Genomic DNA, 19233 nt, shown 5'->3' with positions numbered 1-19233 from the left:
TGCTGTCTCCTTGCGCTGATGCGCTATTTGCTGCCTAGCACCAATGCAGGCATCCTTGTGCCATGGTGCAAGGGTGTCTGTGTTACAGGCAGGATTATTTTTGTGCATGAAGGGATACCTTCCTGCACAAACATAATCCGTAGAGGATTGTAGAGGATTATTACTTTTTCTAAGTGTGTTGCAGAATGCAGCATAAATGGAAAGAAGAAATAACGAGGAGAAATAAAGATATTTATCCTTGTTGCGTTCCTCTGTGGTAGGTGTACCATTTTGGCACAGTTCCAGGTTTACTGTCCTTAGTAAATTTCAGACTGCGTGAAATTCCATGAGTGGATGCAAGGGAACACCTATGCTCCTCCGATGTTACCCCTACCACAACAAAACATAATGCAACGCATCACAAGCTGCTGTGTTGCTTGACATTTCTTTACAAAGTCATGCAAGATGGTGCAAATCACCCCTTGCTGGCTTTGTAAACACCATTTAAGGGCTTGCGACGACTTGCACACAGAAGGACAGCACAAGTCATTAGTAAATCTGGACCCTGGTGTCTAAAAAATGACAATGTTCCATGTTTTAATTTTTTGCTCATGGAGAAAGAACATACCTATCAAATTTAATCTGAGATGTCGAAGTTAGTACTCGTGGATTGACTGCCACAAGGTCTGAATTCTTTCTTGTGTACGCCCATGATAATTATGAATGTCATGCCTCGGAAATCGGAAAACATGGAGAGAAATATGGTGGGCAAAGTACACCTTTGGGTCAGCACTAAGTTCAAATGAGGAATTGTTTTCTGAAATAGCCCATACTAATGTTGACTGAGGAATGCTTAGCTGTCGATGAGGCAAATTATCAACACACATTCATTTTCACTGTAAAGCAAATCCAAAAGAGCAGACACTCACTCACGAGGTGGCCGACTTTAAAGCTTTGAATACATTTCCAAATAGAAACATAATAAAAGGGAACACATATCAACTCTTTAAAGCCCTGTGTGCATCATTGGTCTCGAGAAATTGTCTCGGTCTTGTGTTCAAGTACAATTTAACTCCCAGTGGTTTTGGAACCCAAAAATGTCCTCAACCTTTCAGCAAGCAGCACTCCTATAAACACTAGCACTACAAAACAGAAATGTTCAAAGAGGTAATTTAACATTTGAGCGGCAGCCATCTCCAAAGTGGCGGGGCACTCGCTTCTCCAAATGTGTGCTTAGAGTTGAGGGAATTACTTATTCATTGCCTTTGGAGCCTCCAGGGACAGAGTTTTCCCAGAGACCCAGCATTTAGTTCTAAACAAAGTTCTCCCACTGTCTTGATGGAAGCCCTTTTTTTAAATGTACTTGATGTGATTTTTGTAAACAGCAGACTCTGCTCGTGTGTGTTTCTCAAATTCACTCTTTTTTTTAAGTAAAAGATCTGTATCTCAGTCCATTGCTGAGCTTACCTTGAACATTATTAGAACTGGTAAACCTTCTTTCGGGTTAGCGAAAATCATTATGTCCATCACTTTTCCCTCTGCTAGCTGAATATATTTATAGTAAGCCAGTGCTTAATTTGTAAATAAAAATGTTCCGGTGCCCAAAACTCCCCTCTGAAATACGCAGTTGCTGCAATTAAATGTGCGAGCACAGAACACTGAGGCAGTGTAATCCTAAAGCCATCTCGGTCCTCTTTGATCCATTTACAGCCACTTTCTGCCCCTTCAGCGGTCTCTTGCAGCTTTCTGCCTTTGTGACGCTTTTTCGTTTTTCTCTTCCTCTGCCTTCCAATATGTGTCTTTTGCTCGCAGTAAATGCTTTATGTCCGCCCTCAAATTAAGCACTGTAGTAAGTCATTTCTGGCCTAGTGTCTGGGGGTTAGTCAGTAGGGTCTGAAATTCAGACCATTCCACAAGGTCTTTTGTGACGTGTTCCTCTTTTCGGGAAAGCTTTGTGTGTTTTTCTTCAGCCAGGGCCCATTCCAGACTATACATTTGCTACCGTCAATCCTTGGACCCCCTTGGTCTGGAGCAATGAATTTCAAGCCAAGATAGCACCCAATTCTGCACATCTGCTTTTAATTTTGTTCTTGTTTCCTTCTGGAAGTATCCCCAGCACGCATCCGAGAAATTATCGTTTCACTTGCTCCAGTCTTACCACTACTGAACACCAAAATGTACGTCTTTGTGGGCGCACTCAAGAAACCAGGAGGAAATCAGGGATGAGATTGTAACAGATAGTGGAAGCTGGGAACCTCTAGGGCTATACCCTGCACATATTTTTAGGGAGTCAAGAAAATTATATGAAGATAATCTATGAAGATAATCAAACTGTACAGCTTAAACTTCACATTAGTCGATGTCTGTTTGGCTTGTGCACATGATTTACTTCATTCCTCATCTCAGACCTTTACAGGTCAATCAAGTGTCCATTTTCACTGACCAAAGTAGCTCCATTTCATTGTTTTGTTGCATTGATTAGACTATATATTTGCTACTAGCCTTTCTGCATGAAAATTCTATGAGTTACTTTCTGGGAATTATTTTCAAAACATTTTCACTATACATGCTTATCATGCATTCTTTATAATTGCCGTGGACGCACCCCATAAATCTCCTGAGCTTCTAGAATTGTTAGGAATTTATTGTTTAGGTATACTTCTCCCAATGTCAAGTGTTCTCATCCTTGCAACATCTAGTAAGCAACATCTCGGCCCAGATTTCCAAAAGTTACACCCAAAAATGCTGTGCTGCATTGCGGGATAGGGTGAGAGCAGGAAAGATATGGCGCTCTTCTCCCCTCTCAGTAGCGCCGATGCAGAATTTAGCTGCTGAGCACCACGCGCACACCTTTGTGCCATAGTACAAGGCTGTGTACGTGGGTAAGGGTACCCTTCAAGTATAAAATGCTATGACTAGATAAGATTGAAAACATTTCCTACTTTATATGTATACTGTACCATGCAGCACACATTCATGGTCAGAAAAGAAAGGAGAAATTAAAATATTTCTCCTTTTAGCGCCTGCTTACCAGCAGCATTATTCTCTTACACAAAAACCTTTCTAAAACTGTTAGTACATGGAGTTTTTAGTCAAAAAGCATGGATGAATGCATGGGAACACCCAGGTACCACCCATGTATTGCCCCCTTGACGCTAAGTTACACAAAGTAGCACTTTGTGCTGCTATGCGTTACTTTTCCTTATAAACCAACATGAATACCAATTTGCGTTAGTTTGTAAATCCCAAAAAAGGTTTTGCATCAGGTTTGAGTTAAAAAAGTAATGCAAGCCTAAAGCAAAGCCTTTGTAAATATTGTCCCTCGTGTGTTATGTTTTTAAAGGGACTTTTGCACCACAAAGGCATACCTGGTGCAAAATCAATCAAACAGTATTTATAGAACATGACTAATCACTTGCGAGGGTATCCAGATGCTGAGAACATAGCTGATAAGGGATTCAGTTGAACAACCAGGGATTGAGTCCTTTCCTGAGTTCCGGACAAGAGGGTGAAGTCCATAGGTGGAGGTCGTTCCAGGATTTTGCTGCGAGATAGGAGAAAGAGCATCCTCCACTGTTGCTTCGGTGGATGCCAGGGGTGTGTGCGAGGGAGAGGGAAGTGGAGCACAGGTTTCTGGAGGGTTGGTGGAAGCCCGGCAGTGGTTGATGTATGCTGGTCCTTGATTGTGACGGGGCTTAAAGATGTGGATCAGAATCCTACATTGACACCTCTTCTCTATGGGGAGCCAGTGGAGCATCTTGAGGTGGGGGGTGGTGTGGGTCTGTTTGGGGAGGTCGAGGATGGGTATGGCCACTGAATTCTGTATGGTCTGTAGTCTCTTCAGAAGGTGTGTGGTGATTGCTACATAGAGTGCGTTGTTATAGTCCAGCTGGCGGGTGACAAAGGCTTGAGAGACAGTTCATCTGGTGTTGATGGGGAGGTATTTAAAAACATCTCACAGAGCATGTGAAGAGTGAGGAAGTAGGCGGAGGAGACTGCGTTGGTCTTGTGTTACATGGTGAGCTTGCTTTTCCTCAAAAGGGTGCCAGTGCAGTGCTATGTTTAAAAAAAAAAATCTTCCCACTTATATAATAATTTATGGGTAATATTTTCCCATCATTATGATGTCTTGCAACATGCCTTAAGGGTATGTTGCCTGTAGTCGTTTCTTTACTCCCACTTGAGTTATTATCCAGTTACCTAAATAAATACTGCAGCTGCAAAGCCATGTTGTACAGTGCAGTGAAGTCTCTGGCCCACGTGCTCCCAAGGTAATTTGAGTGTGGTTTCACTCTTGGTTTACCTGCCATGTCCAGGGAGCACAGGAGTATGTCTAATTCTTTAAATACTAGCTTTAGCATCAAACCCATAGAGTTTTGAAGACTGTAGAGGCAGTGGGATAGAAATATCATCTTAACAAGGGACATCTTGCCCATAATTGCCATTGGCTAAATAGTCCAGATCTCTCTGAGAGCTATAGGCCTACCACTACTCTAGCAATGTTTAATTTGCATTGTGCTGATTCACTAAAGACAATGTGGATTCCCATACATCGATCCTTTCATATGTATGCCCTCTTTTGGCAGGCAAGTCTCCCCTTTCCTACTAAGCTGGTCCAGTGGAAATGATTTTGATTTACACCACTTAACCAGCAAGCCCAACCTCCCACCAAAATCCTCCAGTTCCTGTAGAAAGAGTGGGACTGATAATTCCAGGTCCTTTAAATTAACAAGAGCACCACCAGGACCAGTGGACAATGTGTGTTTTATTGTCAAACTGTTTGGTCAAATTGACCATCCTAGAACTCAGTATAGATGCCAGTGGCTCTATTGCCCATGTGAACTATAGTTATGGAAGAGGTCATCCTTTTTTAGGTGCTCTTCTTCAGTACTCATTTGTGGGAGATCACTCGGCCTGTATTAATATTAGCAGTTTAACACATATCAGGAAGATTGGCCTACCCATTCAACTCAAACTCCCACTGTACTGAATGAATTCAAGTGCAGTATCTAGGCCTGTCAGTCCTTAAGACTCATGTGAGGTAGACCGGCTGTGTAGGACATGTGAAGAATGTCTCCTGTCTTCATCTTGCTCCACATCATTTTCTGCGTTAGCTATAGATGCAATAAATCCAATAAAAATCTCATCAATATATGGGGGTACTGTATTTGTTGTAATCTTATGTCTTCACAAGTATATAATCCAGTTTACTGTATGTATTACGTGACTGAATAGTGAGAAAACACAAAGGCCCTCATTTCAACATTGGCGGTAAAAGCCGCCTACCACTGCGGCGACGGCTGCCAAAAGACTGTCGCTGCAGCTACCCTCCGTTTGCCAAATTATGACCACAGCCAGATTTCTGCCACAAGAAGGGCGGAAATCCAGGTGTGGCCATACTGGCGGATGGTGGTAAGGTCGCGCTGATACCACCACCAGGGCCACGCCAGTAGATCGCCGAAAGCCGTATCATGACACATGATACGGCCTGGCGGTGTTCTGCTGGCGGTAGGAGCGCCCCGTCCTGTTCCCTGCTGGAAGACCCCTTGGATGCAGGTGAGTTGGGCTTCCGACAGGGGAGGGGGTGGGGGATGTTGTGTGTGTGTTGGGTTGTGTGCATGAATGTGTAAGTGTGTGCGTGAATGCGACTGTGTGTGTAGTGTTGTGTGCGTGGTTGTATGCATGTGTGAGAATGCGTGTACAAATGGAAATGTGAATGTGTGTCTGCATGTCAGTGTGAATGTGTGTACAGATGTGTGCGAGAATGAATGGATGCATGTGTGAATTAATGCGTGTATGCCAGTGTGAGTGAGTGTGTTTGTGCGTGTCTGCGAGTGTGCGTGTATGGGGGTGGGTGGGGGATTGGAAGGGGGAGCGTGGATGGATGGGGGGGTACGGGGCGTCTGGGGAATGTTTGGGGGGAGTGTGAGCCTCCTACCAGTGACAGGGAAGGAATCCCCGGTCACTGGTAGGGCCTGCTGCCTTGGTTATTGTGATGTTGCGAACGTCACGAAAACCATGGCGGTAGGCAGGCTCAGAATGTTGCTGGTGGCACAATAGCGGCCGCCAGGCTGGAGATTCTCATCCCCGGCCCTGCGGCTGTTACCGCCATGGCAGTAGTAACGGTATATTGTCATAATGTGGCGGTATGTACCACCAACCCGCCACATTATCACCTACCGCTGGGGTCATATTGACCCCCCTATATCTGTTGAGTGCTGTTCTTCCATAAATATATCAATTCTGCTTCCCTCAGTATCTCCTCAAGAGACAGTGCCATACCCTGTATGGAACTGGCACTAGGTGTTAGTTTGTACTAGCTCATTGCAGGCAACAAGGTGCTACCTCTAATCAGCAAACACAGCATAAGATTGGGCAAGGCTGCAATGACTTTGACTTCGCAATGACCCAGAATCCAACTTTATTCCCGTGGCATCATACATCAGCGCTGGTTGGAAAGCTACTATACCCAGTCCCTCAGTGCTATAGCACTTTAACACTGGGTCGCTTGTAGTAGGGTTATATATTTCTATTTAAAGCTAGTAATGGAAAAATTAGATTTGCCTGCTGAGCTGCACAATGGTCAGCAGTGGGCGAGAAGCCCCAGCCCCGGAGTTAACTAATAAATTACCGCTCATGGACCGCTGTCCTGTGCACCAGTGCAGTAGATAGGTGAAGCATCTTAATATCAGTCTAAAGGAGGTTTCCTTATTACATTGAATAAGCTGTAATTTCTGATTGCTTGCTGGCCGAAAGGGTTAGGCTGACAACTGTCACACAAAGTGGGATCAGACTCTGTCCCCCACACTCGGTGGTGCTGCCGCCCAAAATCCAGCAGTCTTATTCTTACAAGGAGAGTCCTATGACGCACACTGTAGGGCCATATTTACAATGCCACGTAAAGTCACCCTGTGTGATTTTTTTTTTTTCACGGCTTTGTAAATATGGACTGAGTCACTGCAGCGCAAGGCGCTGCATGACTCACCCTATGACATGGAGGCATTCCATGGGTGTTGCAGTGGGTGTTCCCCCCCGTGGAAGTAGTGACCCTCACTCTAGTCAGGGTAAGGGAGATACACAGCTCAGATAACTCCTGCTTACCCCCTTGGTAGCTTGACACAAGCAGTCAGGCTTATCTCAGAGGTAATGTGTAAAGTATTTGTACTTACCACACAGTGAAAACAGTACAAAAGGACTCCACACCAGTTTCGATAAATATCCAATATTTATCTAAATCAAACAAGACCAAAACGACAAAAATCCAACATACACAATTAAAGATATCAAATTTTAAAGTAAAAAGAGTCTTAATCCATAAGAACCAATGGATGCGTTGTTTTAGCACAAAATACCTGGTATGCATCAAAAATAAAGCCCCAGGGGCTGGCGTGCGTCAGAAATGCAAGCTTTGTGTCGATTCCTTACTCGCAAGTGAGACTGCGCGCTAATTCTTTCTCTGCCGGGTAAGCAGTGCATCAGTTTTTCCTGGCAGGGACAGGATGTGTCGATTTCAGGCAGGCAGTCTCAGGTCCTTGCGGTGATGTTGAGGGTTTGACGCCCAGGGATGATGCCTGAAAAATCTGGATGTGCGACAGCGATTAATCTGCACTGAACTGGCGATGCATAGATTTCACCGCCACTGTGTTGATTTTTCAGCCGCGGTGCAGACGCTGTGCCGATTTTTCTGCTTCTCGGCTCCGGTGGGTGAATTTTCACCTTGGGTTCACCAGCTTCTCCTTTCTAGGGCCCAGTTGTGGCACCACTTGGCATGGTAGGGTCTCAACAAGAGAGCCCAGGTGCTGGCAGAGGATGTATTTCATGGCCCTGAGACCTCAGCAGGGGGGGGGGGAAGCTCAATCCAAGCCCTAGGAGAAGCTTCACAAGCAGGACTTCAGAAAGCAAAGTCCAGTCCTATCACTACCAAAGCAGCAGCAGCAGGCCAGCACAGCAAAGCAACAGACCGAATGTAAGACCCTCCTCAAGCATCAATTCCTTCTCCGTGGCAGAGGTTCCTCCTGATCCAGAAGTAATCTACAGTTGTGGGGTCAGCAGTCCAATACTAATACTCATTTCTCCCTTTAAAGTAGGGAAACTTCAAAGGGAAGTCTTTGTTGTACAGAAGACCCTGCCTCTTCCTTGACATGCCCCAGCTACACTTAATGGGGTTGTAGACTTTGGTGGTCATTATGACTTTGGCGGTCTTCCTTGATGATCGCCAAAGGCACAGGTGCCAGAAGACTACCAGTGCTGGTGGTCTTCTGCCCACCATATTACGGGTACTGCTGGATTTCTGCCACACTTTGGGTGGAAATCCAGCAGTAGTCATGCAGGAGGAGGTGCTGGGGAGGTTCCATCACCGGCCGCGTCCTGCCACGCCAAAAGGACACCGCCAACTGTATTATGAGCAATAAGCCAGCCTGTCGGTGTCCTGCTGGCAGGGCGCTGCCAGAGGTGGAAGCGCCCCTCCCGTTCCCTGCCGGACGACCTCTTCCCCGGACCATGTAAGTTGATCGTCCAAGAGGGAAGAGGGTGGGGGGTGTTGTGTGTGCATGTGTGTTGTCCGCGTGTGTGCATGAATGTGTTTGTGTGGTTGTATGTGTGTCTGAATGTAGAAATGAGTGCATGTATGCATGTAAGTGTGTATGCGTGTGAGTAATGCTTGAGTGAATGCGTGTATGTAAGTGTAGGTGAATGAGTATACATGGTGTGTGTGGTTGTCTGTGTGCATGTTTGCGGGGGGCGCTGTGTCTGGTGGAAGGGTGCTGTCTGGAGGGGGCGAGTAGGGTGGGGGCGCTGTGTCGGGAGGGGGGATTGTGCTTGCTTGGGGGGGGGTTGGATTCGTCTATCGGTGACAGGGATGAAATTCCCTGTCACCGGTAACCTTTCCGCCAGGGCTTTCGTGGTTGTGCTAATACTGCCGGCGGTCTTTTGTGGATCTCCGGTCCAGCGGCTCTGACCGCCATGGCGGTATGAGTGGAGATGTGGCAGGTTGGTAGAGGCCAACCTGCCACACTATGAGTGTGGCGGTCTTCAAAGTCAGCCTGTTGTCGGTGAAACCGCCAACTTTGTCCTGGCGGTCAGGAGACCATAATGACCCCCTACATTGTGAGGGGACTCTAGCCCAGGAAGACCCATCAGGATGTGCAGGACACACCCTTAGCACCCTTTATGTTACTGTCCAGAGAGTTCACAAAGAGCCCAACGGTCAGTCTGACCGAGACGTGGAATCAGCAGCCAAGCAGAGGGGCAGAATGGCTAAGCAAGAAAATGTCCACTTTCTAAAAGTGGCATTTTTAGACAACCTAAAAATCAACTTTACCAAAAGATGTATTTTTAAATTGTGAGTGCAGAGACCCCAAATTCCATATCTCTATCTGCTCCCAATGAGAAACTGCCCTTAAAAGACACTTTAAGGCAATCCTCATGCTAAACTATGGGAGGGATAGGCCTTGCAATAGTGAAAACCGAATTAGGCAGTATTTCCCTATCCGGTTATGTAAAACACATCAGTACATGTCCTACCTTTTAAATACACTGTACCCTGCCCATGGGGCTGCCTTGGCCAACGTTATGGGTGACTTACATGTTAAAAAAGGGAAGGTTTGGGCCTAGCAAGTGTGCACACTTGCCAGGTTGAACTGGCAGTTTAAATTTTGCACACACAGACACTGCAGTGACAGGTCTGAGACATGTTTATCAGGCTACTCGTGGGTGGCACAATCTGTGCTGCAGACCTATTAGTAGCTTTTGATTTACAGGACCTGGGCACCTCTGGTGCACTTTACTAGAGACTTACTGGTAAATCAAATATGCCAGTCATGGATAAACCAATCACCAGTACAATTTAGAAGGAGAGCATATGCACGTTAGCACTGGTAAGCATGGTAAAGTGTACCTAAAGCCAACAAAAACAGGTCAGAAAAGGTAGGAGGAAGGAGGCAAAAAGTTTGCGGTGACCTTGCGAAAAGGGCCAGGTCCAACACCACGCAACACCCATAGATTTTGCCACATTCCCAGGTTTACAAGGATTTGTAATCCTGGGAATGCGTCAAAAGCCTACACCTCTCCAGAGGAGGTGTAAAGGAGGCACAACGAGGAGAAATGCCTATATTTCTCCTTGTTTTTTTCTTTTTCTATGTGCGCTGCATTCTGCAGCGCTCACAGAAAGAGGAAAATGCCTTGTGATTGTTTTTGTGCAGGAAAGTGTTCATTCCGGCATAAAAACAATCATCCTCCCAGCATGGGGCAAGGGTGCCTGGTTGGCACACGGCAGCCATTGTGCGCTAGCGGAGGGGAAGAAGACAGGCATGCGCTGTATCGTGTAGATATGATGCATTCCTGCCCTTTTCTTTTGACGCAGGGCCATGCAGCAAGAAAGCTTGCAGCACTGCCCTGCGCCAAAAGCTTGTAAATATGCCCCAAGTGTCCCGGGGCCTCAACGGGCATGTACGCCCACTTTGCATGCCCCTGGGGCACTTTGACATTACAGAAAGGACCACATTCTGTAATACAGATAGCGCTGGCGCACATATAGTGTCAGTGCTGTCACCAGAGGGTGTTCCTGAGCGCAGAGGCAAAGAAGCTGTCAGGAGGCACACTCACAGTGCGCCCACTGATGGCAGCCCTTTGGAGGGGGTGGGTGGAGAGGGGGCCCTGTGACCCCCCAGACATCCCCTTGTTGGTAGATGCAGTCACTTACTCCACCTGCCTGCAAGAGGATCTCTAATCCCCCTTAAAAGTGCAGACGGATTGCCGCCTGCACAGTAAAACACGGAGCAGCTGCTTCAAAGTTGCTCTTTTTTTTTTTATTTGAATACGCTGCCCCCAGGTCAGGGCAAGATTGCGGTTGCCCTGGGGGCAGTGCATTCAGACTAATAGGGTACACTTTCTCTGTTTGCACCCGATGCACCTGTTTTAGGTGTGCTGTGGTGCAAACAAAGTACGCCCTATGTGTATTAGGGCTGATGGGGCCATATTTCACAAAGTGCGCTGGGAACGGAACGGGTATTTGCGCCTGTTTCGTGCGCTTCCGTGGCACTTTGGTATTGCAGCAAGTGCCACAGGCACTTGTGCAGCCCCTTTTGAAATAAAGATAGCTTTGGCACACATAGAATGGCAGCGCTATCATTAGAGAGCATTCCGTCATTTGCATGGAGGCATGGCCCCATGTGAATGAGGGAATCTCTTTGCTCCTGCGCCATATTACTGACGAGGATACAGAGTTAAACATGCCTTTAGAAGGCGCACTGAAAGTGCGCCACCAAAATTTGCTACACTTTCAGGGGTATATTTACTAAGATTTTACACTGTGTTTGCGTCACAAAATCGATGCAAATCAACGCAAAATCTTTTTTAAAATCTATTTACTTTCCAGCGCAAAACTGGTTTTGCGCTGGAAAATCACTTGGAAGTAATGCAGAGCAGCGCATATTGCTGCTTTGTATTATTTAGTGCCAAAGGAGCGTTCCATGGGTGGTGCATTGACATTCCCATGCAACCGCTCAATATTTTTGACCCAAAGCCTGATTTACTAAAACAAAAGGAAACAGGTTTTGCATAAAAAAATAGCACCTAGGTGATTACACGGAGAATTTTTTCATTTCTCCCTTCTTTTCCGACTTTGCATGTGTGCTGCACTGTACAGCACACATACAAAGTAGGAAAAGTTTTAAAGTCAGTCTAAGCATAGTATTTTGTACTGGAAGGCTAACCTTCCAGTACAAACTTATACTAGACTCACACAGACACCGTTGCACTATGGTGTAAAGATGTGTGTGTGATGCTTGGCAGCAGATTTCTGTACCTATGCTATGCACTCACGCACTCAATCGCTCACACATGCACTCGTGCACTCACCCCCCCTCCCCATCCTCAAACACTCACACACCCCCACCCCATCCACAAACACTCACTTACCACCCTCACCCTATCCACAAACACTCATTCACACATGCAGACACACACCCACAAACCCCCACCCTCCCCCCCAAATTCACAACATTCACACATGCACACACACACCCCCTCCCCAATCGGGTAATCCACTTACCTCGTCTGTCGCGGAGGGGATGGGTCCTGCCGCTTCTACTGCCGGCAGCACCTCACCATCTGGACACCGCCACACTGTATTAAGAGTGCAGTCTCTCGTTGACATGTTAGCACCGGTAGCAGTACTGCCTCTGCACTGCCAACCTCCAGAATGACTGGTCCCGGAATTCTACCTGATTTCAGGCGAAAGTCAGACCTCAGTTGTATTTGGTCTGTATTTCGGCGCTGGTCTTTTGGAAAAGACTGTCAAAGTTGTGATGAAGGCCATAGTCTTTACATCTGGAAAATAGGCAGAGGTGTTTGAGAGCTCTGCTGTCTGATATCAGCATTCTTAATTTAACTCTTTTTATTTGGTTTTATGTTTACACATAGCATCACCTACAGCAAACTGTTTGATGAGGGATCAACTCCATAATTACTGATGCTTATAACTCTCATGACAGGCGCAGGACAGAAATGCTAATGTTAACACGTTTTCTCATCCTTCACAGGAATCAAAACGCTTCACCAAGGTCAACGGCCCTTTTAACCCACTTATGACTTTGGTTAACCATGCACAATCATTTCAAACCCACCCAAACACCATGTCCAGTGTGGTGACAGAAAGAAAACGCCAATCAATAAAAGTTTCAAGGCTTTATTTTACATCCACAAAGCTAAAGTCACATAAACTGTGTGCAAAATCAAATTGTAAAGATAAATCAACACCATTGGTTGCCCACAACAGTGAAACAAGTTTAATCTACTTATCATCAACACCATAAGTATTCAGGAAGAATAATACGCATCATTGAAGAGGCAATCTGGGAGATAGAAACATATCTCAAATTAGACTGTGTTGATATTTGGCTAATCAAATTAAACAGAGATCAAGAATCAGGGTTGGACAAGAGTTGTCCCTACAACTAAACAAATTAGGAAATGCATGTGTGGGAATGGACTAGCACATGCAGACAAAAAGAGACAGATAATTTGGAAAACAATCTATCTTGGGCTAAGAGAAATAAAATAGATGTCAGCATGCTAGCTTCTGTTAGAAAAAGGGCATGTCAGGCAAATAACATTGACAGGGTCATACATCTCTCCTAGGGTCAGCATTCAAGAATTATTCATCAACAAAGCATGTCGATCATTGGCAAAGTCCGTTAGAAACACCATCAGGATGAGTGCAGAGCACAAGCTGTGAGATCCAGTTACATGTTCGACAGTTCAGTGGTCCCACAACACACAAAAGGGGCAATATCCATTCAGAGTATAAACACAAATAAAGTTTCAACATTGCAAAGTTTTCTCAGGTTTGGTCTGAAGTGATCTCCTCCTTCCATCTGAATTCAACAGTCTATTACAATTGTCTATCAGTTGCAACAGTACTAATTCTTCCCAGGGTATACAATGGACTCGTCCTCTTCCCATGTGAAAGCACACGTTGAAAGAAACAATTTATTTCATATTTTAGTCCACAGACCTAAATGTTCTGGAACCCAAGGTCATTTAGAAACAAGTCTTGTAAAATTAAACAAAGTAACTCTTTACTATTCATGAGAACAACCGAATGTAAAAATTAATGTTAGAAAAAGAAGAATGATTCATGACTTTTACATGACTGAAAATATGACATCTGCAGGTCTGGTTAAGCTAACACAAGAAATATAGATGCATTAATATCATAGTTCATAAAACACACATAAAATGCAAACTGGTCAATTCAGCATTAATACTACATCAGAATAAGTAAAACATTTTATTATGAATTGCAATCTTGTTAAAGCATTACATATGATGGAGAAGTGTATTTATTTATTTGTAAACTCATAAATAACACATTAAAGACCAACATTTGTTTTGATACTAGCAATAAATCTAGAGTCTAAAATATACTTTGCCATTATTTCAATCTTGTTAGTAGACTATTAAATCTGGTAGCCACAATGGTAACTACCCCAATGAAAACATGAGTACTTTTAAACTATGTGTCAGTGCAGCTTTCTACGTTCGGCTTTTAAACAAGAATGAAAATGTCACTTGCTGCTGACATCTGGGTCACTAAAAACATTACTAAAATTTGAGCTCCAACACTAACATTTAATTGACTTCATTATTAACCATCACCAAAGACCACATGTCAAGGCATGTGATGGCGCTTTAAGGCGGAGCAGAGCTGGGAGAAGTCTTTGGGGACTATACGTACCTCCTTTGATAGGAAGGTATCTTTAACTAGCATAGATCAATGATGAACAACATGCTTTCATTGAAAATTACTCTTGGCGGACAGCTGAGTTTTGGTATTTATCATGTACACTGTTTCAGACAGCCAATATATCCACTGTGAAGTACATGTGTTAGTCTGCTGTCCATCCTGTTTTTTGTACCCACCACATAATTTCTTTAATGGCACATACCTGATTTTCTGCTTCTGGAAAATTTTCAACCAAAGTCCTCGGTGGACCTTGAAGTACTTGTGATATTTCTAATGTTCCCACTCATAAATGGCTGTAAATCATAAGGATTTATAGCCCATGGAAAAGAAAAATGGAGCTGTGAAATGCCCCATTGGTACCTATTATTTGTTTATTTTGTTTAGCTTGAGTTAGATAAAATACTTTGACACAAACTCATTTGCTTATTTCACTGTGGTTCTAGATTGAACATTTTTGCCTGGGTTGATTTCTGCTCCCACGCCGACCTACATTTATCCTCAGTAGGCCCACTCATCTCCAGTAATGGTATGTAGTTCCAGACAGCAAAATTCCAGATAGCATATCTGCAGCCAACAGATGGAGATGTCACCATACCACACTGCAGTGAGGAGTCCATTCTTGAGTGTGGGAAAATACATTATTTACAGATTCACAAGTGGGCCCCTGTAGTATTGGCCCAGCATATAGGAGCCAAACTTGTTTATGAATTATCAAGTCCATCTACTTACACACGTTTCTCGTCATTTTTAGGCTGAGCATAGCAGCGCGCAAGTGCTGCTTTTCCGCTGTGTTGGTATCTATGTTGGCTTTTAACCACACCCACCTCACGCCCATCACTTTCATTTGTTTGTGGGCTTGCCTTTCAAAAATCCTTTGTTGACAATGGTAAATGTTTTACATTTGTCCCTCAGGGCGGTTTGGTTACTGCCTTGGTCATCGACAGGTTACATGGATAATTGCACGTTTGCCTATATGTTTGACTGCAAGCAAATTTCTTTTTTCCTTTTGTGTGTCTCCTTCACGCTCACAGCAGCTGTGGTGCTTTAAATTGGCTTGCTTATGTCAACTGTTTTACTTTACATTTTCAACTTATGTGGCAAGAAAAGTCTGATTAGGAATATACAACGCTAATAGCTCTAACTTGAGTAAACGCGAGACCAGTTACATTGCAAATGCTTGTTTCCTTTTTGCTTGTGTGCTGCATTCTGCAAACATAGAAAGAGGAAAACACCTCTCAGGATTGTTTTTGTGCAGGAAGGTGCCCCTTCCTGCACAAAAACAGTCCTTTATGCAACGCAGGCACCCTTGCACCATGGTGCAAGGGCACCTGTGGTGGCGATTGGCTCCCAAAACAGCGCCAGCTCAGGGGGAAAGGACAGGAGTGCACCTTATTGCATAAATACGGTGAATTCCTGCCCTCTCACTGTGACATAGGGCAGTGCAGCAAGATGACTTGCGGCACTGCCCTAAGCCAAATCCTTATGAATATTTCTAGGGATGCCGTCAGTTTTAATGTTTGTAGGACTCAGCATAGATATCAAATGGCAATGAGGGTGGGGCTTGTGACTGGGTAAAATCTTATCTGCATTAGTTATACAAAGTTATTTTAAAATGATAGTATGTGTTGAGTTGGGGACTTACAGACGTCTCCAGAGAGAAAGATGATGAATGTTTTGCCATTTATTTTTTTAGACACTAAAAATCTAAAACTAACTGCAGGGGGTAAAAGAAAGTAGACCGTTCTAGAACTGGGTTCTGTGAGGAGGTAGGCAAGAGAACCTGTTTGAGTTTACAGTCTGCTGCAACTCCTGGTGTCTGTCATTGCCTTTTAACAGGATGCAGTTTTGGTTTGGGTCAGTTGGAAGAATGTATTCATGGCCTGTGGTCTGTTTTTTTTTTTTTCAGCATGGTGCGGAAGACTTTTGAAGAAGAGGCCCAAACAATGAAGAAATTCAGCGGTCCTCACATTCTGTGCATGTACGGAATATGTATCGACATGGAAAGTAGGTAACAACTCTTTGATAATTTAACCTCTGCAGTGCTTCCACCTGCTGCAAAGGTGCTTCTGTTCTGTGCTCTCTGATACTAACCTCTAGTGACCTAGGAAATATAGGGGCGCAAAACCATGCTGTTAAAACTCCATATGATGAAGGAAGCATCAAGTCGTGCTGTAGAGCGCCCAGCGAGTCACACCATGGTTGGTGATTGGTTGTCTATGTAGCATGCTTCCACTCCTTCTTTATGTTGTGTGCACTTAGCCAGTAATGATTGGTATCAGTTTATGTATCTCTGAAAGGTGTTGACAACTTTCAAGACTAGTTTTATTAGGATTATTTTTTTTCTTTTAATTGTAAGCAACCTTTTAATGTGCAGGGTTTTCTAGGTGCTGCAGTACACCTTTTCTGCCCCAGCACAGTAGTTGTCACTGTATTGGTAAAAAAGAAGGTCTGATATCATTTTCTCATCATTGTGGGGATCAGTGATCTGAATCTTGCTCATGCAATATACAGGTCTCAATGCTGTAGTGACAAGTACCCGTGTGGACCTAATTTTGGAGGATCAGTAATCTGAATCCTGCTCATGGAATATACAGGTCTCAATGCTAGAGTGACAGGTACCCCTGTGGACCAAGTGGTGTGGCATCAGTGATCTGAATCTTGCTCATGGAATATACATGTCTCCATGATAGTGACAGGTGCCCATGTGGACCTAGTGGTGGGGTATCAGTGATCTGAACCCTGCTCATGGAATGTCAGTGCTGTAGTGACAAATACCCCTGTGGACTGTGTGGTGGGATATCAGTGATCTGAATCCTGCTCATGGAATATAGTGGTCTCAATGTTAGAGTGACAAGTACCCCTGTGGACATAGTGAGAGGGCATCAGTGATCTGAATCCTGACCATGGAAAATCCAGGTTTCAATCCTAGAGTGACAGGTACCCATGGGGACATAGTGGAGGGGGATCAGTGATCTGAATCCTGACCATGGAATATACAGGTCTCAATGCTAGAATGACAGGTACCCCTGTGTATCTAGTGGCGGGGTATCAGTGATCTGAATCCTGCTGATGGAATATACAGGTCTCGCTGTTATAGAGCCAGATAGATACCCCTAGGGACCATTTGTTTGGGTGAATGTATTTCACATGAATGTGAGCCACTTTAACATGTCAGTTCTAGTTCACAACTCCTAGGGCCATTAGTATTAGAAGTAGGAGTGGGCAGTCACCCCTTTCATCATCATTCACATAATACTGAATAATATCCAAAATCCACACATGCACCTGGAGTGCAATTTTCATTGTCCATTGCCACAGGGTAAAACCTAGCATTAAGGGACAGTGAAAACTGCAAAATTAGCCCCTCACCATTGCAGAAAACTCCCATGGTGTGGGTATTAGTTTTTGCATTTTCAAAAGCAAAATCCTTCTTTCAAATTTTGTTCTGGAAAATGCAACAATATGTTAGTTTGACAGACATATTGACTGTACCATCTGTCACACTTTTAATATATTGACAGAAACTGCTCTGACTGTGGTTCCTGTCAATATTAAGAGATGTCCACTGGGCTGGCAGACTCCTCTAAATTTGGAGCACAGTTACTCTGTTGGGCGATGGGGATTTTTTCTCCTTCGCTCTGACGGAGTAAGTAACATATTCCAAAGAATAAATCGGGCCCTACGGAACTATGCTTACTTTTACTGTGTCCCACAAAATTTTCTATGCTGTCAAAACATTTCCTATGGCTCTGTGGTGGTTGAATATCCACATCCGTTCTGTGGGGCCTTTATATACTCGCTAGCTATTTCCCCAGAGTCTTCTTGGACAGCTCTGTGTAAGACAGTGTGGACACTTTCCTACTTGAGTGTTTCTCATAGGTGTGAGTTCTTCATGAAACTATCTGGATTCTCTTGCCATTACTGCTTCAGATACTAAAAAGCCTAACTACCTAACAAGGCACACACAGCCTCATTCACACCATCAACCATCTGCCTACCTGCTACAAGCCATCTGTGAGTAAACAAGACAGGTGCTCCTGTCCAGTGGACCTTGATGAATCACCTCAAAGAAATGGCGTAGGGCGTACCTATCACCAGTGACAATTAATTATTCTAATCAGTGGCTCAATTGGCTTGAGCCTGAAGCAGGGGTCTGGTACCTCTCACATATTAAACATATGAGGAGTCATGGGTAGTGCCTTAATGCGGGATGCACCTTCGAATGCCTGTATGGTCTTCTTGCCTCTCTCTCTCCAACCTGTCTCCTTGCCTCAGACTCTCCCCAGCTCACACTCTCCCTGACTGACTCTCCTCAGAGAAACAAGTTTCATCCAGCTGTATATTCTACTATAACATCAGTGGCCCCGGTTGTGTAGCTTGGCCACCTTATCAGTATTTGTTTAATGGAACATCATACTTCTGCCTATGTAGAATTAGGTATACTTCCCCAAATGAAAAGAATATCATTCAGGGCACATCACAGCTGTCCCTTAAATCAAAACAATATATGAACAGACTGGTGTAGGTTTAGATAAGTATGTACTTATCGCATTTCAGACTCCTACTTAATTCTTAATCTCTGCCTGCCTTTTGAGAGAATGTAGGGGGGTATTCAAACCCTAAGGTATGGAGAACTTGGTTGTTTTTTTCCCTCCAGACAGCCAAGGCAGAATAAACTTATTCACCTACGGGCCTATGTTTCGATCATGACTTCGTTTAATAGAGCTCCAGGTTACTGGACTTGTTAGGAGAGACTGTGGTAAGAGATGTAGGCTCACTGCAGGTCTTCTTTGCTTCCTGCCAGGTGAGAGACCTGTTTTCTCCATTGTCATGGAATACTGTGAAAAGGGAACTCTGCGCAGTGTGCTGGAGAAGGAGCCGGAGCTGCCCTGGGAAACTCGGATGTGCATGTCTCTGGATGCAGCCCGCGCCCTGTACAGGTATTATCACTTGATGTCTTTAGATGCCTGAGATACTCGTGGTCATTCTGCAGAAGAGTTAAGGGTGTT

At 44.5% G+C, this 19233-nt stretch overlaps 1 protein-coding gene across 2 annotated transcripts in view; it reads left to right on the top strand.

Moving 5' to 3' along the window:
* The window catches only part of MLKL (mixed lineage kinase domain like pseudokinase), a 391400-nt gene that overhangs the window by 123094 nt on the left and 249073 nt on the right, over positions 1–19233 (top strand). For both annotated transcript variants that reach the window (XM_069217629.1, XM_069217630.1), the window contains exons 5-6: positions 16131–16228; positions 19029–19164. In XM_069217629.1, the coding sequence (XP_069073730.1) occupies positions 16131–16228; positions 19029–19164 (234 nt within the window). The remainder of the gene's footprint in view (positions 1–16130; positions 16229–19028; positions 19165–19233) is intronic.

The sequence above is a fragment of the Pleurodeles waltl genome, chromosome 12, assembly GCF_031143425.1.
Source record: "Pleurodeles waltl isolate 20211129_DDA chromosome 12, aPleWal1.hap1.20221129, whole genome shotgun sequence".
NCBI lineage: Eukaryota > Metazoa > Chordata > Amphibia > Caudata > Salamandridae > Pleurodeles > Pleurodeles waltl.
This window is presented reverse-complemented; position numbering and strand designations above follow the sequence as displayed.